The sequence below is a fragment of the Ambystoma mexicanum genome, chromosome 9, assembly GCF_040938575.1.
Source record: "Ambystoma mexicanum isolate Mex_15411 chromosome 9, UKY_AmexF1_1, whole genome shotgun sequence".
Lineage (NCBI taxonomy): Eukaryota > Metazoa > Chordata > Amphibia > Caudata > Ambystomatidae > Ambystoma > Ambystoma mexicanum.
In genome coordinates, this window is record NC_090931.1 from 1,291,002,729 (window position 1) to 1,291,027,206 (window position 24,478).

A 24,478-nucleotide genomic window follows, 5' to 3' on the forward strand; every position below is an offset into this window, starting at 1 on the left:
AAGGGGGTATCAGACTACCGGATTTTGAGAAGTACTATTTAGCGGGGCAGCTGCAATTTGCAGTAAAATGGCTGGGGGAAGACGAAACAATAGACACTCGCATTTTCCAACCTGCATTGAAACCGTATTGCCTAAGGGAAATACTATGGCTCGATAGACCCCGGCTCAGAACCCTGCCGAACATGCTTAACATCGCAGTAGACTTATGGAAAAGAGTGTGGAAACTCCAAGGGGTAAAGGACCCGCAGTCAAAGCAAATCCCACTAGCGGGTCTTCTGTGGGGGGAACACAAATACATTAGCAACATACCGAGCACACTGGGAAGCTAAAGGGTAGAACAAATTGGAGACCTGAGAAAGTAGGGAAGGTGGGCGGACTTCGATGAAATGGTAGATGAATACGAAGTACATATGGGTCAATTCATCTTATATACCGGCATGCTGAGAAACATCACGGGAAGATGGCCAGATTGGGAAGACCAGGACGAGGAAACAGCATTAGATGTATGGTATGACATTGCAGAGGGAACGCACACGACCTCTAGGTTGTACGAGCAACTATTGAAGGCCAAGGACCCAGAGGAACAACACACAAGGCAGCGTTGGGTGGAGGAGTTGGGGAGGCCCCTCAGCGATCAAGAATGGACTAGGGCCTTATGATACCCAAAAAAGGTATCCAGAAATGCAAGGTTTAGGCAGGCGCAGCTATACGTCACACATAGAGCGTATCTCATACCCAAGAAGATGAATAAAGTCCATACAGGGGCGCAGAGCGGGTGCCCCCGCTGCTCGTCGAAGAAGCAGACATGGTACACATGTTCTGGTCCTGCCCAGTGATACAGGAGTTCTGGGACGGGATCAGACTCAAGATAGCGGGAAGTGGACTTCGAATCCAGGCGGAACATCCTGAAAAGTACCTACTGGGCCTCTTCTCGAGAGGGGGTAAGCATGATTCACATCTGGCAAAAATGAAAGATTTGATAAGTATACTGGCCAAGAGACGGATAGCAATGACATGGAAGTCAAAGGAGGGCCTGCGTGTGGAGGCATGGTGGTCAGACCTTCAGAAGTGGGTGCAGGCAGAGACAGTGGTGTGGGCAAGAGCAGTGATAAGAGGGGGAAGGTGAAACTGCGCACAAGTTGTCTGCATGGAACACACTAATACAAGACCTCTTTGGCCACCCGGAGGAAGGAAGCTCTGAAGATCCCTTGGAAACAGAGGATCCGTAGGTGAAATAGTAAGGCCAGCGCGAAGCCCAAGAATAGAACATTGTGTGTACCAGACCTGGTGCTCGACTCCACGGGAGGTCCAGACCGAGCTGATATGGTCGCTGGGGAAACTATGAAACCACAATGGAAAGACAAGATCCGCATGAAGTGCCAATAAGCCATCTATGTTAAAATTGTTTGTATGTTATGTGTTTGTTGTTGTTCAAAAAAACAATAAAGACATTTTTTTTAAAAAGACATGGCATGTGATGCAATTAATGCTTCCATTGTTCAATTCTTTGAAGAAAATATAGATTCTGCGGATTGCTTGGTGGTGTGGGATGCTTTTTAAGCGACTATATGTGGGGAACTAATCAATTGGACAGCTAGGATGAGGAGGGAGGGTGAGATGAAGGTTAACAATCTGGAACTGGACCTTAAAAAATTGCAACAAAAACATGCTTTATCTGGTAAATGTACAGAGAGGCGGAAGATGCAAAGTGTTAGGGATAAACTGAAGAAAACTTTGGACGAACAAGCAGAGAAAGGTTTGTATTTTGTGAGGCAGAAATGTTGGGAGGAAGGGGATAAGGGAGGACGCTTGCTGGTTAGGAAGTTAAAGAATTTGTCAGAGCGTTTATCCAAAAGATCAAGGCTGAGACAGGGGAATTGAAGATTAAAAGTGATATTTGTGAATGCTTTAGACAGTTTTATACTTTACTTAGATGCATCACAGGTTGAGGAAGACAAACTGAGTTTTTTGACAAAATTGAAGTTCCCTGTTTGTCTGAGGAAGGTAGAGAAACACTTGATGATAAGATTTCAGAAATTGAAGTAGGGGGTGCTATTCATCAACTCAATTTGGGTAAGTCTCCGGGTTCAGACGGATTACCTGTGGAATTTTACAGGTCCTTTGGTTCAGTTTTAGTGCCCAGGTTGTTTACTTTATTTAATCGGTTCCTTTCTGATGGGATATTGTGTACCTCGATGCAGGAAGTGATTATTACTTTGATTCCTAAACAAGGGAAAGAGTCTTCAAAATGTGTTCATTATCGGCCCATTTCGCTGTTGTGTAGATGTAAAATTTTTTGCAAAAGTTATGGCTATGTGGTTACAAAAATATATAGGAGAATTGATAGGTGGTTCTCAAGATGGTTTTATGGATAACAGACATGGATATGATAACATTAGGACATTATTAAATATAATAGGTTTATCCTGTGAGAAGGTGGAAGAAATATTTCTTATTTTCTTTGATGCTGAAAAAGCGTTAGATTGCGTGAACTGGTCGTTTCTTAATTTTACATTACTTAAAATGGGCTTTGGACCGCAATTCTTAAATGCAATAGGAGCATTACAGTATAATATTTGAGCAAAAATATGGGTCAATGATGTTTTGTCTCAAGCTTTTCAGTTGTATAGGGGAACTAGACAGGGCTGTCCACTTTCACCCTTTTTATTTAATTTAGTTTTTGAGCCATTGTTGATTTACCTTAGACAGGAACAGAATATTATTGGGTGGACATTAAGGGATGCAGAGGTGAAAGTTCTGGTTTATGTTGATGATATGACAATGGTTCTGACAAATCCAGAGATAGGGGGGCCATTACTAAGAGATATGTTACTGGAAGTAGGGGAATTATCTGCGTATAAGGTAAATTAGGGGAAAACTGTGATCTTTCCACTTAAAATAAATCCATTACATAGAAGATTGCTAGATTGGGATTGTCATTGGGCTGAGGTTTTGGTGAAATATTTGAGTATTTATTTGGTACGGGATATTAGAAGAATGGTTGAATATAATGTGGATAAATTAAAAAGAAAGGCTGGTCAAGGATATACAACGATGGGATAGATTGCCTTTGGGGTAAAATTAATGCGATAAAAATGATGTTATTGCGCAAGGTTTTATATTCCATTCAGTCTCTCCCTCTTCGGTTTAACAAGAAGATACTCAAGAGTATTGATAGACTTTTCATGGACTTCTTATGGGGAATAGGAAATGGCCCAAAGATTCCTCGATTTATTATGATACGTAGAATTAAGGATGGGAGTTTTGGTTACCCAGAGTTGGAAAATTATTATAAGGGTTTCTTATTAAAAAAAAGCATCCTATTACTTTGGGGAAAGAAAGAATTCAGATCCTTTCTGGCTTTTGATGGAACAGGAAAGATTATACCCCTTCTCTGTGGATTGTTTATATTCCTATGGAAGGATACCAAACTCTGGGACAAAATTGAAATCAATGGTAGTTTCACAAACTGCTTTAGCTTAGGATGTGGACAGTCTTTATTTTATTTATGATTCGGCATCAATTTGGCTGAATCCAGGCTTACAAATTGAAAATAAAATGCTCAATTGGAGAGCATGGGCCAACAAGGGTATTTTAAAGATAGGGGGATGTCTGGAGGGAAGGATTGATGGTTCCATTTGAGGATCTGGTTAGCTGTTATGGGCTGCACAATAGGGAGATATAGATCTTTAGAGCAGTTACTGAGAGAGAGATTATAGATATTGGATACACCCTTAGACTGTAGACCTCAAATCTGTGAATTGTTCACTACACCACCAAGGGTAGTTTCGACCTTTATTAAGCTGATGCCTCTATAGGAATGTGTTTTGAACTCTTGGGATAAATTGAGATTGGAATGGGAGGCAGAACTGGAAGTGGAGTTGTCTGAGGAATCGTGGAACTATGCGTGGAAAGCAGCTGTGAAAGCTAAAGTTGTTTTAAACCTGAGGTACATTCACCAGCGCGTTTTAGGATGTGTTTACTGGACGCCTGTGAGGATGAATAGGAGAGGTTTGGCAGATATGAATTTATGTTGGGGGTGTAATTACTCAAGAGGGGCCTTCAAGCATATGCTTTGGGAATGTAATAGTGTTAGATTTTTGGAAGTGTGTTCTGGATCGGGTTGATTTGGTGGTAAATGATTTATTCCCTCGAACTTTTAAGTCAGTGATATTTGTCAGTTGATAACAGGAGTGGAGATATATGTGAATCCCTAGATTGGATTGATGGAGCATTGTTGATGGCTATTAAACATATAATGAAGGTGTGGAAATCTAGGAAAAAAACACAATATGAAAATTGGTCGTCAGACATGCAAACGCTTTTATGGTATGAAAAGACTCCAGCTCGGAAACGTGATTGGGAGTTCGAATATGTTGAAATGTGGGGATCGTTCAATGATTTGTTTGACTAAAGTGTAGGACTTGTTCAATAAGTGTGTAAATATTATAAGGGATTGGGTGGAGGGAGGTTGTTTGTTTTGTCTTTTGTGTTGTCTTTTTGGTGTCTTGTAGTTGATGAAAAGTGGGAGTGGGTAATTTATAGTACCATATTATGATAAGTCATTGTGGCATGTGTTATGTAGATATTGATTCTATGGATTATGTGCATACACGCCCACCTATATATGTTTATTTTTTCCTCTGTTGTAATTTTATGTAAAAATAATAAAGTGGGAAAAAAATAATTATCCAGGCCTTTTAAGATAACTGGTTTCTACATGTAGACCCATGCATCTCGATTCATGTTCATCACAGGCAGGATATATGTTTTATCTTGAGGGGAAACCACTTATTTCCCCCCCGACCCCTGCCTTTCCAAGTCTCTACAGAGTTCCTGGCAGCGATGGCCACTTGAGGATATGCATGTATCTCAACACCTGGATGAATGGCTGTTGAAAGCCAAGTAGCCCAGGCTTCTACTTCAGAAAGTACATTTCCATATAACAAGATCCAGTTTGTTTTTGCAGGTCTGGATACACATTCATCGAAGTCATTAATCCCTCGACCTCAACTCCCTTCTGCATGCTAGCAAACATCTTCACCTTCTGGGCCACCCCAAATTCTTCACCTTCCGCATCTTTATGCTATCTAAGCTGGCAATGTGGATGCAATACTTGCAATTGTTCCTTAATTCTCCCAATGTTATGCACATCCTTTAGACCAGATTCTGGTAACCACATGAATCCACCAAGACCTTTTATGGCGGATGTTGCAGTCCAATCTGTTGCATGCAGTTTTTTTTTATTGACAAAACACACTCAATTTGTCTGGTGTTGAACGACTCGCTGTTTTTGTGGTGGGTGGGGTGTACCTGTCCGATCTTTCTGGCTGACGGGAGGAGTGCAGACATCTCACACAAACCTATTGGAGTGGGAGCTATCATACTTGCTTTTGTAGCCTTTCTTTCGACTATGTAATAGAAATTCTTACATGCTGTAACAGACAAGACTTCTATGATGCCTTATCAAAAAAGACGTGCTATATGTTCACTTTCTCTTTGCAAGTGGGCCCTGTCCCTTTGTTCTGATAACAAGGTTAGGTGTCCTTGTCTGGCAACACATCTGGTGGGAAAAGGAAATGTCATAGGGTAGACACACAAGTTGGAGGTGACTTAACATTGATGGGAACTGTGCTAGAGCAGACGGACCACACCTTTTCGACATAGTCTTCAGGCCAGTCTGTTCATCTCCATCCAGACCATGTGCACTTTGTTCTGCTCAAAGAAGACACAGGCACTCTAGGTCATTCATCAGTTATGAACTAACTCATAAAATGTATGTATGCCTTCCCACTGCGCTCTAATTCATTTTTTCTTGTGACAAATACAAGAGTGTACAGGATGCCCATGATCCAAGGTACTCCAAACCTATTCACTTATAGATCTGTCTACCTTGGAAACTCCATTCAACAAGGTATCCATCTCCTGCACACAGCCAGTCAGACCTGGCAAGCCTGAGCCTTCATGTCTGAGCATGGTTTTTGTGGTATGCTCTCAGTCTGTAGGACGTCACCGTAAAACATCTATCCTAGCAGATAGAAAAAGTGTACCATTTGGTGCTGTGGAAAAGGTTTTGGTCTATGGTGGGTATTCGGAGTTTCTGCTGTCCTCTAAAGGCACGGAGTCAGGATTCCCTTTTGTGTTCAATAGTGGTTCCATTTTTGAAAGAGCTGGTTATTTCCTTTACTCCAAACCCTTTAGTGGTTGCATCTTCAGACCATAAACTTATACTGATGTTTCCTACAGTGGCTCCTTTTGATGTGCAGAGAGTGACATGTGTTCCTTACTTTCTTGGTTTTATCCAAGGAAAATGTGACTTTGCAGATTCTGATGGTTTCAGAATTTCACCTCCCTCAGAAGATTTATCTTCCACATTCTTACCTCCTCCACATACATTCAAAACAGAGATTCTACTGCTTTGATTCTAAATGTTTAATCCTGTAAAGAATGGCAGACAGAACAAGATCAGCCTGACAGATGTTGAATTTCTTGCCACTAGTGATAACATAGAATTGGATACATTTTGCAACTTTCAATGAACAGTGTCAGTCGCTGAAGTCTTGGAATTCCCTGTTAGCAAGATGTATATGCTGTTTCTTCTTGTTGGCTTAATCCTCAGGTTCTTCTCAAGGCACAGAAGTAAGCAGCTTTAGAATGATTGTGCTGGCTCGCGCCTAAACTTAGTGGATTGTACATTCAGAATCCAGTCAAGTTGGGAGTACATCCACAGCTTCTGAGGTGACCGGCTACACTTTCCATCATCACCTGTCATTTTTAATTAGGACCACATGACTTGTGAGGTCCTATTACGAACATCTAGACATACATCGAGAATGTATGTACTGTGAAACGTCAGAGCACCTACCACAAAGACTACATATGGGGAAAATGGAAAAGGCTTCTCAGTTGTTGTAGAAGCAAGGACTGTACCCTGTGGCAGCATGACCACACCAGATGCTGGCTCACCTCTTGATCCTGGCTTAGATTGCCCATAGTATATTTTTCTGAAAGTATTAAGGAGTCTATGAAGAGGTGGTATGTCTGGTTCTAGGAACCTCCCAGGGGGGGGCACTTGTGGCCTGTTGCCTCATCAAGCCAGTGGATGATGTGCCACTGGCAGGGGGGGGTGGTATTGGGTGGATCACCATGTCACCTACCTTTTGGATCCTGTTGTGTGGCAGGGGGCCGTCACAGCACCTTCAGCCAAACCCTCCCCAACTGAGAGGACATGAGCTCTGTAGTTCGACCCAAAACCTTAGCTATGAAAAACAAGCACTTTGGTTTGTCCAGAGTCATTTTCGTTCACACACAGCTGGCAACATTTATCCTTATATTCTACGACAAGACCGGAGGCGAGCATTATGCTTATCTTCTTTAATTACTGCTAACCACAGCTTTTGAAATCTTTCTTTGTTTTCATATATAACACTTTTTTTTAAAAAATTTTTTTTATAACTCGTATAAACAGAGAAAAGAAAAAATGAAAACATCGTCTTAACATGACAAAACTACATTTCCCATGAGGCTTCTCTGCCTGGTAGTCCCACAGCCTCTCTTTCACTGTCCAATCCGGCAATCCTTCCTGCTATAAGTCCCCGTTTCCCTTGGTCCCTTCCTCTTCTTTTTTGCTGCAGCCACAGATAAGTGACGTTTATTATGGATAGTGCTTGATTATACTATCTTTGTCTGTTGAAACGTTTCAAGAATGGCCTTTACTTACTCTTAATTGTGCGCGCGTGTAACTAACAAGCGACAAAACGTTTGCGCGAAGCTTTATATGCGCTGACCTCGCAAGTAGCATAGCGTATTTCAGAGCGGCCGCCTGCCGAGCCCGCGAGTGATCTGACACTCGCTTTAGGGCTCAGGCAGCCGGCCGCACGACAATGCATCTAACGTTGATGGAGCTCGCGTAATACGCGGAGTAAGCCCAACCGACCTTAGAAACAAGGTGAAGGAAGCTCCCGCATGCGCATCGACTTACAATCTCCTCAGTGGAACGTTTTCTTGCTCGGAGAAAACGTACGGCCAGTCCTCCGCCCTTATTTCGTTCCTAGGAGCGCGAATTTCGCTATTTTCTTAGCGGTTCGCCCTAGCACAGCAGAGGTAGCCCAGATTAAAAAAAAAAAATGATAATAATAATAAATAGTTTCAGTGACCATTGTAGAGGAGCTACGTCTTTAACCCACTAGTTTCCTCTGTACGGCTCATACAATTACCATGGCATACAGCATGGGAAATGAGGCTTGGAGTGAAGGGAGCAAAGGAGGACTGGACCAGGAAGCAGAATGCATGGAGGAAGATATAGACCTCTCCCAAAGCTTCAAGAGTGCTAGGCGACTCATTAGTTCAAGCCGTAGCACTAGGAGTTAAGCCTCTACAAGACAGGCTATTAGTCCTGGAAGAGATGCTGGGCAGAAAAGCTGGCACGCTTGATGATCCCGGAGAAGGAACCTCCACAAAAAATCCTCTGCAAAAACGTGAGAAGGGGAAGAAAGTGGCCCGGAAGAGGAAACACTCTTCTACTCCCCCGGGCGAAAGTACAGGGAAGGATAAATCCCTAGAGGTGGCTGATGAATTCAACAGGCTTAAAAGTGCCTTCCTGACGAAGGCAGCCCTGCCCAACCTCGTACCCCCTACCCCAGGGGTGAAAAATATAGGGGATGCCTATTCATCATCCTCGGAGCACTCAGATCAAGAACAGCCAGAGGAGGATGTTCAAAGCATAAGCAAAGTAAGCGTGGTCTCGCAAAAGAGTGCAGGCGAGCCTAAAGCCAGCAGTGTGGAGGCCCTTCTGGATGAAGAGGACATATCAGACATGTTCGACCCGGACACCATAAGGCACCCCAGATAGACAGACTGAACGCCTTCTCCAAGAGTAGCCCTTTACATGGCCCAAAAAATGAGGAAGCCTATGGAAAAAGACATTAGATTCAGACTCAAAGCTGAGTGTCCGAGGCCAGAGCTGACTGGGAAAGTTGCAGATACACCCGAACTCGACGCAAAGATGCTAACCTTCATTACGAAGGCAGGGAAAAACACCAGGAAAGGTATGGATAGGGCATGGAAAACATGCCAAGACAAGCTGCTAGACATAGCCGGCCCTATAGCAAAGATAATGGACCTGGCCGAAAGAGCCAGAGATACAGGGGAGCCAGTCGACCCATCCATCCTAGCAAGCTGGGCGCAGAGGGCAGTCTGCATGCTAGGCAATGCAAACTGCGCCATATCTTCGGAACGACGCAGATCAGCTCTATTGAAAATTGATAACAAACTTAGGGACTTAGCATCCTATGAAGCCGGGGAAAGCGCCCAAGGTCTCCTGTTCGGTGATACATTCGTTAAGGAGATGAACAGGTTCGTCGGTAAATATACAGCGCTGGAGAAGGTGCAGGCCTCCATCAGGAAGCTGTTTCCGGGAAGAGTTTTTTCAGGGGCCGGTCGATATAGAGGCCGCTCGACCGGCCGCTTCAATAACAGAAGAGGGCAAGGCCCAAGAGCCCAATATTGGGAGACCCGACAACAAGACGCCTTCTTCCCGAACAGAGGACGAGGCTCGCGGGGACGTCGGGGACGCGGATATTACCGACATCAGAACAACAATACAGGTGAGAGAACGCGCAGCGACCTATCCTCCTGTGGGGGGCAGGACAACGCTCTATGTGCACAACTGGCGCGAGTTATCGTCAGATTCGTGGGTCCTTCAGACCGTACAAGGCTTTATGCTACAGTTCATAGATCATCCAGTGCAGAATCGGCCTCCTCACAGAATTCAAATGACGCAAACAGAAGAAGCGCTATTAGGAGCAGAGATCCAAGCTTTAGCGTAGAAAAACGCGATAGAGAGGGTGACCGAGAGCACCCATTCCTTCCTGAGCAATATTTTCCTAGTACATCGCAAGGACAAAGTTCGTCCAGTGATCAATGTGAAGGAGCTCAACAGCTGGTTAGTGTACAAACACTTCAAGATGGAAGGGATCCATCTACTAGGAGACTTGCTCAGGAAGGGAGATTGGCTAGCGCGCCTGGACCTGAAAGACGCATATCTCACCATGCCCATAGCAGCGCCTTTCCGACACTTCCTAAGATTCAGATGGGGAAGCGAGCTCTGGCAATTCAAATGCCTGCCGTTCGGTCTAGCATCCGCACCATGGGCGTTCACCAAGCTCATGAGGCCCGTTGCGACAGCACTTCGAGAACAAGGATGTCGGATGATCGTCTACTTAGATGACATCCTTTTCATGGCTGAAGACAAAGACTGCTTACAAAAACAGATCCACTGGGCGATAGAGCTGATCTCCAATCTGGGATTCCTGGTGAACAGAGACAAATCAGAGCTAGCGCCAACCAGGCGACTAGAATTCTTAGGCTTCACCATAGATACAAAGAAAGCTACATTGGAGTTGCCAACTCAGAAAATGAAGGCTATCAAGAAAGATCTGAGGACAGCGCTCAAGAAGCCGCTGATCTCTCTTCGTTATCTAGCCAGGATAGTAGGGCTTTTGGCAGCATCCATACAAGCAGTATTTCCCGGGCCGTTACATTATCGAGCTCTTCAGAAGCTGAAGATCAAATACCTAAGGAAAGGCTGGAGATACCATCGACTAGTGCCCTTAGACGAAGAAAGCAAGTCCGAGCTCATCTGGTGGCTCCACAATATGGAAGCCTGGAAAGGCTGCGCCATTTTCGGCGACGTACCAGAGTTGGTTATAGAGTCAGATGCCAGGTGGTCCGGCTGGGGGGCGTGGTGTGGCGAGATAGAGACAGGAGGAAGATGGTCAAAAGAAGAATTAGAACTTCATATCAATTGTCTAGAGTTACTAGCGGGATCTTTCGCAGTGAAAGCATTTACCAGGGGCAAAGCACACTGCAGCATACTTCTCAGGATTGACAATATGTCTGCAGTAAGATATATCAACAAACTGGGAGGTACCAGGTCCAAGATGTTAGCGGAATTAGCGAAAGATTTCTGGCACGACTGCCTACAGAGACAGATCACAGTGAAGGCAGAGTATCTCCCAGGGGCCCTGAATTCAGTGGCGGACTGGAACTCCCGACACCTAGTGGATTACAGCGACTGGAAACTACACAGGGACATATTCGAGAGACTGGAAGCGAAATGGGGTCCCCTGCACACAGACCTGTTCGCCTCGAGGCTGAACATTCATCGGGCGAACTACTTCAGCTGGAGGCTAGACCCGGAAGCCCAAGGCACCGATGCGTTCATGCATCATTGGGGGTCGCAGAAGCACTACGCTTTTCCCCCCTTCGCGATGCTGGCGAGGGTACTAGCAAAAGTGCGCAGAGACAAGGCGCAAATAGTGATAGGGACGCCAGAGTGGAAGTCGCAAGCTTGGTTTCCAGTTCTGATGGAACTTTCTACGGATTTCCCACAGAAGATTGCATACAGACCAGACTTGCTGGTCGATCCAGCAGGAGTTCCTCATCCTCTGATAGAGAATCAATCCTTGTCACTGATAGCGTGCAGAATTTCAGGCATAGATGGCGATTGCCAGGCCTTTCAGAAGACGCTACAAGACTTATCAATCTATCATGGGCCCCATCTACGATCAGGAGCTATAATTCCGCATGGCAAGCCTGGGACCTATGGTGCAGGAGGAGGAGTATATCTCCCATTTCAGCACCTGTAGTGCAAGTAGTGAATTTCCTAGCCAGCCTCCCTTCAGCAGGTAGAGCTTTCAGGACCGTAGGGGTATATAGGTCAGCAATCTCCGCGGGGCACGAGTTAGTGGAGGGGCACCAATAGGGGAACACCCGGCGGTGTCCCGATTGCTGAAAGGTGTGAAGATGAGCAAACCTCCCGGACCCAAGTACTCATCACTGTGGGATGTCCAAAAGATTATACATCTGTGCGAGCAATGGCCTAGTAACAACTCCCTATCAGGAAAGCAACTTTCAGGCAAATTAGCTACACTCCTTTGCCTAGTGTCTTGTAGAAGAGTTTGACGTTAAAGCACTCGAAATAGACAGAAAGATGTATTACCCAGAAGGGATAGCCTTTACCATAGCGCAGCGTACAAAGACCAGTTCTAAAGTGATCTCATACCCATATTGGCCGAATAATGAGAAATTGTGTGTGGCAAATTGCATAAAGTGTTATGAAGCAGCTACAGCAACGGTTAGGCCACAAGGAGTGAAACAATTGCTTATAGCGCGTATAAAACCATACAAAGCAGTCACATCAGCTACTATAGCTAGATGGGTGACGGAAATAATGGAATTGGCAGGTATAGACACGTCTAAATTTGGGGCTCATTCTACCAGGGGAGCAATGGCTTCACGGGCTTTTGCAGTAGGAGTTCCGCTGCAAGAGATCATGAAAGCAGCAGACTGGTCGAGCGACTCAGTCTTTAAGACTTTTTATTTCAAACCAGTATCCAATATAGCAGCTGCTGTGGTAGAAAGCTTTGAACAAGCATAATGCTCGCCTCCGGTCTTGTCATAGAATAAAGATTGCCCATGCGACTAGCGCAGGAAGTCTTGATTCTATTAGACACGGAGGCGAGCATTATCCCACCCTATGGAATACAGCGATGAGTGTTATGATCTGTAACAGTTTCCAAGTTTTGTACGTAAAGACTTGATTATGATATGTGACGAACTGTATTCCCCTTCCCTAACATGCGCATTTCTCTTTTTGCGTAGGAGAGGATCAAAAGAGTAACAGAGATTAGTGTATGGAAGGCAGCAGTCCTGCGAATTTAGATCACGGCAAAGCTATCGAGGATAGAAAAGACAATTTCTGTTTGGAGTTACGATAATTCAGTTGGATTTTAGACTTCGTTCAGTTAATCAGTGTGCCGCAAAAGAAGAGGAAGGGACCCAGGGAAACGGGGACTTATAGCAGGAAGGATTGCCGGATTGGACAGTGAAAGAGAGGCTGTGGGACTACCAGGCAGAGAAGCCTCATGGGAAATGTAGTTTTGTCATGTTAAGACTGTTTTCATTTTTTCTTTTCTCTGTTTATACGAGTTATAAAAAATAAAAAAAAGTGTTATATATGAAAACAAAGAAAGATTTAAAAAGCTGTGGTTAGCAGTAATTAAAGAAGATGAGCATAATGCTCGCCTCCGTGTCTTTAATAGAATCAAGACTTCCTGCGCTAGTCGCATGGGCAATCTTTATTGTAAGTCTAAATCATGTTTGATACAATGGTGTAGGTTCCTGGTCTTCCAACTGCAGCAGAGACTATCACTTGATACAATATTGCTTTTGTTTTTCTGACCTAAGTTGTCTCGAAATAGGATAGTTCCAAATTAGTCTCCTGACAAGGCGTTCCCTCACTCAAGATACAATGTTGCACATCCGCTGCATGTCAGCAGTTTTGTTACATTCGGGGGAATTTGAAAGCTTACCAAGACTGTTGCCAGCCTGAAGATCACATGCAAGGGAATAGGAGACCTGGATCATGTACATGCAGCACAAGACAATAGAATACAAGATGGTGGATAGGCCTGATGAAGGTTTGGTCCCGCCCCATAGGCTCAAAGTGAGTGCATGTGCTCTCACGAACATCAGCTAATCCAAACCCTCCCCGCTTACAAGGCAGAGGTGCAACCACTTGCCAAGAGCTCAATCCATGGAGAGCACTGTAAAACCCAAACGCCCCAAGTCAGTTGTATGAGGGTTGTTGGAGTAGGTGGTTGGGGCAGGCAGTTGGGGAGTTTTGGAGAGAGAGATGAGGGCTGTGGAGGAGGTGATGGTGGGAGAGGGGACAAGAGATGGTAGTACATCAGGTAGTACAAAGGAGGATGTAGTTGTAATAAGGTAGGGGTACCGTAAGACCACTACAATGGTGATTGACACAGGTGGTATGAGGTATAGGTGATGGAGGAAGAGGAGGTGTATAAGAGGTGGTTGTTGCATCAGGAGGTGAAGGAGTCACAAAGGAGGAGGAAGTTGTAACAACATGAGGCAAAGTCGGGGGGCGGTGACAGGTGCTCAGCGAGAGATTGGGAAGGAGGAAGAGGAGAGCAGTCTCAAAATTATACACAACAGTAAGGTTCCAATGTGGCCAGGATGGCCCTAGATGGGACCAGAGGGTTGGAGGAGGAACAAACCCCACGCAAGGCAACCAGAGGAAGATTTGGCATGGTTACCAAGCCAGAGAGGCCCAGACTTTGGTAGGAGGAGGGAGACCAGCCCTAGGGACGAGCGAGGTGATAGAAGGCAGCAGCAGACAATCTCCGATACCATCTCACCATTGCAGAGAAGCTACATCTATGAAAGCAGTTGGTCGAAAAAAACAACCAGACTGACCCAGATACTGTCATGGCCACAGGCCCCAGAACACAAAAACCACACCATCTAGTGATGGGGGCAATGAGTCACTTGACACACTTAGGTCCCTTTTGGGACCCATAAGCACAGGGGCCCTGCTGGACTCAGTCCTGGTGCTTTTGGCGCCAGACTCATTTAGAGATGTCAGCAGGAACACTTTATTTCAGTGCAGGAGTGCTTTTACTTTATTTCAGTGCAGGAGTGCTTTTACTTTATTTCAGCGCAGGAGTGCTTTTATTTTACAAGAACGTTCCAGGAGCTGAAAGCTTTTATTCCAGAGAACATCCTCATGTGCTGACTCATCTGGTGTGGCTCCCTAGGCCTGGTCTTCATGTGCTGACTCAATGGGTGCGGCAGGCAGGCTGAACCTGGTGTACGTGGCTTCAGAAGCTCAGCTATATAAGCTGCTCCATTCTTAAGGCCGGTGCTTTGTGTTACTGTGCACTCGCATGAAACGTGACGCTCACCGCCGCTTGGACCAGTTTACTTACCTATGAAACCAGGTCTTCTCCTGCATACTCACCTCCAGGAAACCGGTGCTTCATCTGCAGACTCATTTCCTGACATCCAGTGATCTTGATCCTGATGCCGCAGCACCGCACTCACTCGGACCCTGTGAAGAAGGAAGACAAGGTTAGAACATCCGTCCTAGGGCCGCGCCGCATTTGAAACCTGCGCGCCCCCTAGTTAACAATTTACCAGCTACTGTACCGCTGCAGCTTCGTTCCTCATTCCCTCCGGCTGCCGCCTCGAGCTCTGCAGCTTCTGCCGGGCCGGCAACATCACCTGCAAGGAAAGAAAGCAAAAGAGCAAACATCAAAGGTGGAACGGACAGCAATACAAGACAATAAAAACAGACGAAAGGCAAACAGGAACACTTACCTGAAGTGTAGTGGCTTAGTCGCAGCAGGACTGGACTACCACGTGCAAGGGACCAGTGAAGGAACTTGGTCCAGATCATACAAGCGCCCCTGCCAGAAGCAGCAGGACGGAGTGCTCGCCAAAACTAATCACCAGGTGAGCTTTCCAGGGACCGCACATCCCACTGGTACCACGGTTTGGGAGAAGGGTTCTGGAAGGGGATCAGGCACCCAAGCTGGCATACTCACGCCCCCTATTCTCCATGCAGGAGCAGTCCCGAGCAGCATCACCTATTGCCACCAGTCACCACATAAGCGCAGAGGGCGAAGTCGGACCCGAGTGACCTCACCCCCAGGAGGGCTGCAACCGTGCCCCAACGCCTCTGCAGAGACCAGTTGAGCGTAACAGATACTTTTGTGCAGCAGGAACTGATTAGAGGAGCCTACAGAAACAAAACCAACTTATGTTAGAACTTTTCAGGGTTTGAGAACCCCAGGAATCCCACAATGCCAATGGGGCGGTAAAACAGGATCACACCCAGGGGAACAGACTTGGACCTAGAGACTTTTGTTGGGAACACACATTGTGCACTACAGGCGTGCCAAGCCTTGCAAACTGAATTCACTGCCATCAACACTGATGTTACATCTGATTGCATGCCTGAGGGAGTTATGGGTGTTTATTATTCCCGGGGAAGCATCCTTTATTGTAGCCCGGGTCTTAGCTGACACTGTTTAAATCAAGGAACCTTAAATCAGGTTTTCCAGAAGTTGTGATACTTAACACCTGTGAGTTTGATTCTAAGGTGCCATCTGAATTGCATGTAAATCAAATTATCATTACACACCTACGTCATGGTCTGCTCCACATCACGAGAGAAAGATCTGCATGTGCTAGATACTAGCTATGTTCTTTGCTACTATATAACCTGTGTTGAAACAGGAGATCGCTACATGGCTTTCTGCCACAGAAAGTACACTAATGGCACACTTGAAGAAAGGTCACACAGCAAAAGCGGCAGTCCATAGCTTAAACATGTGCAAGGCTATATATGATTGACTCACAGAAAAAAGTGAGAGCTTTTCCACCTAAAATGGAAGAAGGCGAAATTTCATGGATCCTATATGCGGATGATCGATCAAACTGCAATATGACTCCAGAGACGAATAACCACATTCAAAAACTACCTGGATGAGAACATGAAGATAAACCTAAGAAGTCAATTATTCTGGTAACGAAATCAGCACGTGGAAAACAGACAAAGAAGAAAACCTTTAACTGGGCCATCGATAGCCAATGGTTGGAAGTGGTGGAATCAATCATCTATTTGGGCGTACGGATAAACAAACATATCAATGAACAGGGTAAATATTTTTTGATCAGGTAGAGACTATTGAAACTAACCTACCAGGTGCGAGCCCTGCATTGGCGTTATGGAACCTATTTGGTGATTCCTACGCTCACCTTTTATAAACAAAAGGTGGCAGCGGTCCTAATGTACGGAGCTGAGGCACTCCTAAATCTCTCTTGGGAAATATGGGGAATCTGTGAAGCCTTTTTTTGGTGAAAGATCCTTAGACTACCAAATTCATTGTTTGTATTCACAATAAGACACAAACTAAGACTCCGATTACTCGCATCAACAGTAATGTGGAAAACCATCTCCCTCTTTTGAAAATGTGTTTTAGATTCACCGCCTGCACCTTTTGAGATCCTAATGAACTCAAGGACAACAAAGGAAAAAAATCTCCAGCTTTGGAAAACAAGATGTAAAAACTTCCTAGAGACTCACAGTATTACGATCGAAACACTCAAGGAAAATCCAAGCAAGGCCAAGAGAATCCTCAAAGAAAAGGACTGGGAAGAAACCCTAGAAAAGAAAAAACTTCTGCCCTAATATCATATGGGAACGAAAAACATTAAACGATCCACCGCCGTATATGAGAGAATTCCCTTCTTCCCACTACAGGCTGATGCGCTGCAGATTAAATATTCCGCCCTCGAGAGAGGTGCAGCTAATCAGAAAACAGATTAAAATACAAGATGCAAGCTGTCGTTTCTGCAAAGTTCCGGATTCCCTAGAAACTATCAGACATTTGATGCTGAATTGTCCTTATCTGAGGGAACAAAGAGAAAAGGCTATTGGGGGGGTGGGGGAGGCAGGGGGCGCTAGGTTGTGTTGTGTGACTTGACCCAGGAAGAAAAATACTGGGAGAGACTTAACAGTGGTCAAAATTGGACGGACCATTGACGCATTAAAATGTGTAGAATCCCTTTTGATGGACATACAGGTCTGAAGTCTGCAGTCAAAGGCCCTAATGGTGGAGAGACTAATAGCCTAATTGACTAAAGACTAAAGTTAAGCAGGCTTAATTTGGTATAGGTTAAAGGTTGAAAACGTGATTAAGCTATTTTTTTTAAAATGTTTTATTGTTTAAACATGTGCAAGGCTATGAAGTAGCAGAGCCCTTGTACATTTACAAACCACTATTGCCTGATGTAAATGCTGACACTGATTCCAGCATGTCACATGCTGTACTCTGAACCTTTTTAAGTAAGTTAGTGTTGGCCTTTTCACACCTTCCTTAGTAAGCCTGATACTGTTCTATAATCTGTTCATGCATGGAAATCTGTGAAAGATCTAGAATTGGTGAAGAAACTAGTTACTTTCCTGCAACTGTCATTCGTCATTATCTTGTATAATTCAAATGCCAGCTCACTGTTCTCCCTGTTGAGGCTTGTATATATGGTTTATAAACACAAATGCTAAACAAGATCTGAATATGGCCACCAGTAGAAAAGCTTAAGGCCCATCTCCTTACAGGGATTGAAATTAAGATGGGATAAGCAGGAGCTAAAAGTAGCTGCTGGGTATCTGGCATTAACCAGTGAGCAGGAGCTACCAATGGGGATCGAGAAGCAAGTACATAGCGTTCCGCAAATCTAACTTCCACATAGGATGCAAACCTGTCCATTATTTACAATGCCCTTAAGCTTTAAATGGCAAATAGATGTGTTCTAATGTTAATGTGTAGATCGTCTCAAACATACACAGTTAATGTTCATAGGTATGTTTGTTCAGTAGCAGTTGGCTTATCGAGCCAAATGTAGCTCCCGATAGTTGTCGAGTTAACAAGCTACAAGTAGGAGCTAAAAAGCTCCCAGAGCCCCTCCAATTCGAGCCCTTCCGGATTTTCCTGGCTGGAAAATGACCATATGTTCATTCACTATTTTTCAGCAGGCCTTGGTTCCCAATCAGCACTCCAAAATTGCTGTAAGGCAGTGTCTGCTGAACATAAACTAATAAAGAAAGGAGGTCGGTCATTGTATGAAATGTTTTAATGCTTCCAGGTTAATGTATTTTGGCCAGAATGCCAAGCCCGGTGGAAGGGATTGTTCAAATATATAATAATAATCAATCTATGAAAGAAACTAATGCTGCGGAGCTACTGGTACAAATAAGTAACTTGTATTTTTCTCTTCAAATGATAGGGAAGTACATGCCTTTCCCACTTGCATGCGTCATTGAATTGTAAGTTGTATTTGATACATGACTTAAGTTCACCCTGATTTGTTAGGCTGTTGACTTTAAATGTAAGGAGCAAGTTCCCCTAAATGTGCCACTTGCAACGTGTCTCTAATTTGGTACAGGTTTTGATAAATTATGCAGTGTGCGAAATCCTGTAATGATAAAATCATGAACTTAAATGTACTATCGAGAAAAATACACATCCAAACTGTCATGGTATTGGGATTGTTAGTTGCATCCTACCAAAAGATTTTGAAATTGTTGCAATGAAGGAGAACACACTCATTTGCATAATCTCCTCACAGTGCAGAAGAGTCAAAAGTTGGTTGTGTCGAACAACTGAAAGGATCCTTCTTTGATAAACACAAATTGATTCGGTTATCGGGAATAAGGTTTCAAGAATCATATAATGCTTCTGTAGTTGAACAATCTTCCTTTTTACAACAGTTGATGTAGTTCTAAAATAATTCCAAATGATTACACTTTACCCAGTTTAAAGGAGAATGCCCTTGATAAAAATATCTCCCTTGCCCAAAGAGCCCCTTCGAACTCTTCTTTTGAATTAACAAATAATTGAGGTCCAGGTGATGATTTACTCACTAAAGTTGGTGGAAACCACTACCTTGTTACCGCTAGATCCTTCTTTATCCTGAGCGACGGGGACACCGATGGAGGAAGGCCCATACAATCCAGGATGCTCAGGACTGAAAAGTGAACAAAACCTGTAAAAGGTCACTCTGCAGTAAAGGCCATGTCTGTTATCAAAGAGTTGAGTGCCCTGTAATGCCTGAAAATGTGTTTGAAAAGGCACCTAGAAGGTAGCATAGAAGTAACAATTGGGTGCAGGATTGATTAAAGCTCATCATTTCTAATCCTGTGCAGGGCCTCATCTGTGTTTATATGTATAGCCCACAAAATATTTAAAACTACAAACGGTTAGTCTACTTTTGGTATGTGTTGACATTTACTTATTCAAACGTTACGATTGTTGTCTTAGTTCAACTTTTATGTAAGAACAATATTAATTTCGTAGTTATGTATGTGTTAGTTGAAAGCAAAATTATTGGCGATCTTAAAATGCTTCTCCCTATAAAAGTATACAAAAATGTTTGACTTCTTGTCATTTTCCTTTCAGGGCGATGGCTGGGTATATTATAAACCACTGTGGAAGTGTTCAGAAGAAGTCTCGTAACATGCTACGCCAAGCGGAAAGATAGCACCTTGATATACGTTTGCAAAAACACATGTTTAATCCTATGAACTGTGATCATTTTCCAAGCTCTCAAAAGGCAGTAACCAATTGCAGAAATGGGTTTTGTGGTGACAACACAAGTCCTAAATAGCCAGAAAGGAGGGAATGAGTCTCTTGAACATCAGAAAAAGTTTGATATGTTATTTTGGTTATGAACTGTTTTCATAAAGTTAAAGCTTTGCTTTTTGAAGCTTCTACCCCAATGGTCACAAAATGACTCCATCTGTGAAGCTGCTACTTGAAAAGGCTGCCTATGGATAAGACTTTAAAGCAAGTACAGTGTTGTTGGGTTCTTGGTTCACTTTGATTCAAGACGAAAATTCATCACGCGGCACACTTCTATTCCCTCTGATGCCTATCTACATGCAAAATCAATGCAGAAAAAGTTGATTTGTCCCAGAGAAGCATTGGCACTGAACAAGTGATTAAACCTTTTTCTTGACCAACATAAGTATTATATTGATGTTGTGGGTATCATAATCATATGCTGCGTTGAGCCATTACAAGGTAACATCACCCTTTTTGAGTCCATGCAAGATGAAACCAGATGAGAGAAGAGAACAGTAATTTTGCTGCTCATGTACCAAGTGATTAAGCGTCACAGGGATATCCCATAAAGAAGTCCTAATTTGTGCCTGCAATCAGTGTTGTTTTGCATCAACCGGATCATGATTTCAAAAAGAAATGTGTTTGGGGTTGTGCGCATGCATCCAAGGATCGTGTGATCTTTTGTAGAAGGTGCCTGTTTTAATTTCTTTTCTTTCAAACAATGACTCTTAATCTTGTTGAATATTTAACCATGAAGGTCTTTTCCCCCTGCCTCTGAAATATTTTAATATACACAAAGGAAGTGACTTGAATTTGAAAAGTTAGTGTTTCAAGAAATGTAATGTTGCTAACCTTATAAAACGTATTCTTAATTGCATATGCTGAAGATGTATTCCTCTCGTGAGCATAATGACTGGGATTTTCCTAAACAATTCATGAAAAAAAAGAAAACTGAGGTTCTGTAAATTGGGCAATTCATAATTGAGAACATTGTAGAAGGTTGCGCCGTTTCCCACAAGATATAATGTTTTTGATTTATTTTTTTTGTGGGCAGAGAGGGAAAACAAAACTGGGTGCAAATGAACTCCAGATGTTTAAGACATCCAGGTTGTGCTAAATGGTTCTGGTCAATGTATGGTGGGATTTTGATCTGGTTTGAGTGTTACATTAACATGTGTTGACCAACCTGGACCTTGGGTCTTGCTGTTCCTTCTATTTTCTATCACTCTAAACCTCAAGTTATTAGTCCTGACTTTCAAGTAAAAGACACTTTTATTTGAAATTCAAGCATTTCTGGCAATCCTAGTGTTCTCATTTAATTTTCCTTTTCTGTATGTTGCTTCCATTTTCCAAGAGTGGTGCCTTATTATGTGGACATAGTCTTCCATATGGTGTGTGTGTGTATATATAAAACACCTGTGTATGCGTACACAAACGAGTCTCGTAAAATATTGGTATTTTTGAGGCATTGTTTATTTCATTGACACAAGGCTCTGTAACTACACTGTTAATATGCAGTGTTAGATTATGGGGTAGAGGGAGGTTAAGAACAATCCCTTATGATTGAAGACATGGCAGGAAGTTTTAAGAGCTAAATTATTTTTCATCATAAGTAATTGTACATTTAAAATGTGTTTGGTTGTCTGCAAAACGACTTTGCTGATGGTTCCCATGTATGTTGCTGTGAAATGCACTGAGAGTTGTGAATATGAGCTCATAGTATGCGTGGGGAAAATGAAAAAATAAATACAAATCTAAAATGCTAATGCTTGTTTGATCTTTTATTGTATGTATATATGTTTTGTAATTGTATTTAATATCAACTAGGCATCACCAACAAGGTCACAATACAAACAGTGCTTCAGAAAACAGCCATGCATCATAGTAGGGAGCTTTATAATGTCTCTTGATTAAAATTAAGCTTTCAATATTAAGCATTAAGCCCCTGCGTTTCGGAACAGAAACAAGAGTTTTAGAAAATGGCTGCTGGAGAAGGGAAAACAAAGTTTGTTTTCCCTTTCCATGGCTGCCATTGAAAACAGTGTTAAAAAAAAAGTAAACAAAATGGCTGCCATGTAAAGGGAGAAGGAACTACATGTCATCCTTTCTCCGATTGCATTGCGCCATTAAAAAAAAAAATAGGCAATTGAAAAAAAATCCCACCATAGACAGTCCCTTCCTTCTTTCCATGGCGCCGTGTCGCAGATCAGGAACGGATGCGCTGGAGACAGAAGTGTTTCCAGCACGTCCGCTCCCAAAGAGCAGCACAAACAGTTAAGTGGCGGGATGGAAATCTGTGCAGGGGGTGGAGAAGGGCGGAGGAACACTTGCCTCATTCCCCGGCGGGGGAAGATGATGGCCTCTAGCCGTGGGGTGGCTCGTAGTGGGGGTACTATAGTCTGGTAATTCACCCTGTTCCAAGCCTCCCCATTGGCTGAGAGGCTGCACCCCCCCCCCCCACCCCTCCAACACCCAGCTCTCCTCTTTGTACTAATACGTTTTCATCCTGACTCTTCAGTTTTCATCAGTTGTTAGGTCTTAAAAAGCTTACCAGTCAAGAACATCATGTATTCCATTGAAGTGGATTATCACAGCTTTATTTTTGTATTTAATATTATTTTTAATATGGGTGGGTTTCTGTTCATAATTGTCTTAATCGCTGATTTCACCCCTTTGATATAGGTACTTCTGAGAAAACTATTAATTCCCACATGTCTAAACAATGTACCTCAAAGTCCACTAAGAATTTGCAGCAACATATATAGTACCTGGTCTTGTATTGCATTATCATTGGAATCCTGAACTGTGCACATGATTCATGACCTCCACTTTGTTTTGGAATTTTGTTTCATAAATCCTCTGCTTTGTTTGGGTTCCAAAATGTATTTGTCAAACCCACTTTATTTTGCAGCATTTATCTTTCCTGCTTTTCTCTCCAGACATTTGATTTTCTTCAGCTTATTGATATGTCATGATCCTTTTTACGGTTTCCCTTTCTTTCACTGCCCTTTGATACAGATTTTACCTCTCTGAAAAGTGATGTAAAAGACTGATGGTTCTTCCCTACTGTGATGCTTAATTTTGACACTGAGCTTTATTTTGCAACAGTTGAAAATGTCCATAAATGCAGCCTTTTATGTGGTTAGCTTGTGATCTACGTTGGACACCTTTCACCTTGACCCTTTTATCATTTTTCACAACAAACATTTCATGAGTCACAAACATGAACCATAACCATCTCTGCAAATGTCATGTTATGTTAAAGGATATTTATACCGCACAGTATCGCCACCTGAGCGGTCCCCTGGTGCTCTGGTGGATCTGAAAAGCAAACATTTCATACAATCGTACAAACCACTAAACCTACTCCAAAAACAGATTAATTACAAACATTTGTCAAAATTATTTTTCCCTCTGAATACCTTTTTTAGACAAAACATTAAAAAGTCTACAAACATACTAAACAGCAGTACATTAGAAATGTGTAGCATTCATTCATATCACAACCACATTCGTATCCCAACACATTTACTACAAATGTATAATATTAACAAACTAACAAATTATTAGATCTTGTTTCTACTAGTTCTAATTTCAGCACTTAGAAGCTTCCCTAGATACAATGCCTTCTTCAGGACAAACTGTTTATTAAGGATGAAAAAGCACAGCAAAAATAGATAACTCCAAACATTGAAATCAATCGATTCCTCCTGTAACAATTACCCCTCAGACATCAAGTTTGTCAATGACTGTTGTGAAATCAAATACATTAGTTCGTTTTTTTAATAAGAAATATCTTCAAAGGATTATGGCATAATATTTATTCCAATGCAACCAAGTTCCAATGTAGGTTACATATCTGAGGGACAATAAAAAATAATAAAAACAAAATAATCCATATATTCCCTTCATAATGCTACTTCTGATAACATTACATCCAACATTTTTCATGGTGTTAATTTAAAACCTTAATATTTGGGTGAATGAATCAAGCATTAAATGTATGCAACGTAATGTGATTGATTCATTCTTCAAATATAAAACTAAACCAGACAAAAGTCCCAACTCTTATCAGAGCCTTACCAGCCCACGCGGTCCTTAGACACATTTTGTTGTTCAAGAATCAGATTTAGGGTTCAGATGGGACTAAATGATACAACTGCCTGGATGATCGCACCATAGCGGTTAAAATGGTAGACCTCAACTCTGTCTGATCCATGTGGCTGTTTAGGAATTATATTAAACACCCAGCAGAATTTATCAACCGCTTCTCATCATTCTAGTTATATATGGATGACTCTCAAGAACTACTAAACCTGGAGTTTTATAAGAACAGTCGGTATATAACTGAACTCCTCCACTGAATTCAGCATTGGACCGTAGATGGTAGAATCTTGGCCTTATTGCGTGTAGGTCAGAAAATATCTTCTTGGGGAACCCAACCACAGCTACACTTCTGTTTTAAAATTGCCACCCTTCAAGCAACCATG

At 43.0% G+C, this 24,478-nt stretch overlaps 1 protein-coding gene across 1 annotated transcript in view; it reads left to right on the forward strand.

The window, feature by feature from the left end:
- Nucleotides 1-21,754, forward strand: part of OSBPL11 (oxysterol binding protein like 11) — a 719,530-nt gene extending 697,776 nt beyond the window's left edge. The window contains exon 13 of the mRNA XM_069616637.1: nt 19,824-21,754. Coding sequence (XP_069472738.1) covers nt 19,824-19,880 — 57 coding nt within the window. The 3' untranslated portion in view covers nt 19,881-21,754. The remainder of the gene's footprint in view (nt 1-19,823) is intronic.
- Nucleotides 21,755-24,478: the final 2,724 nt, after the last annotated feature.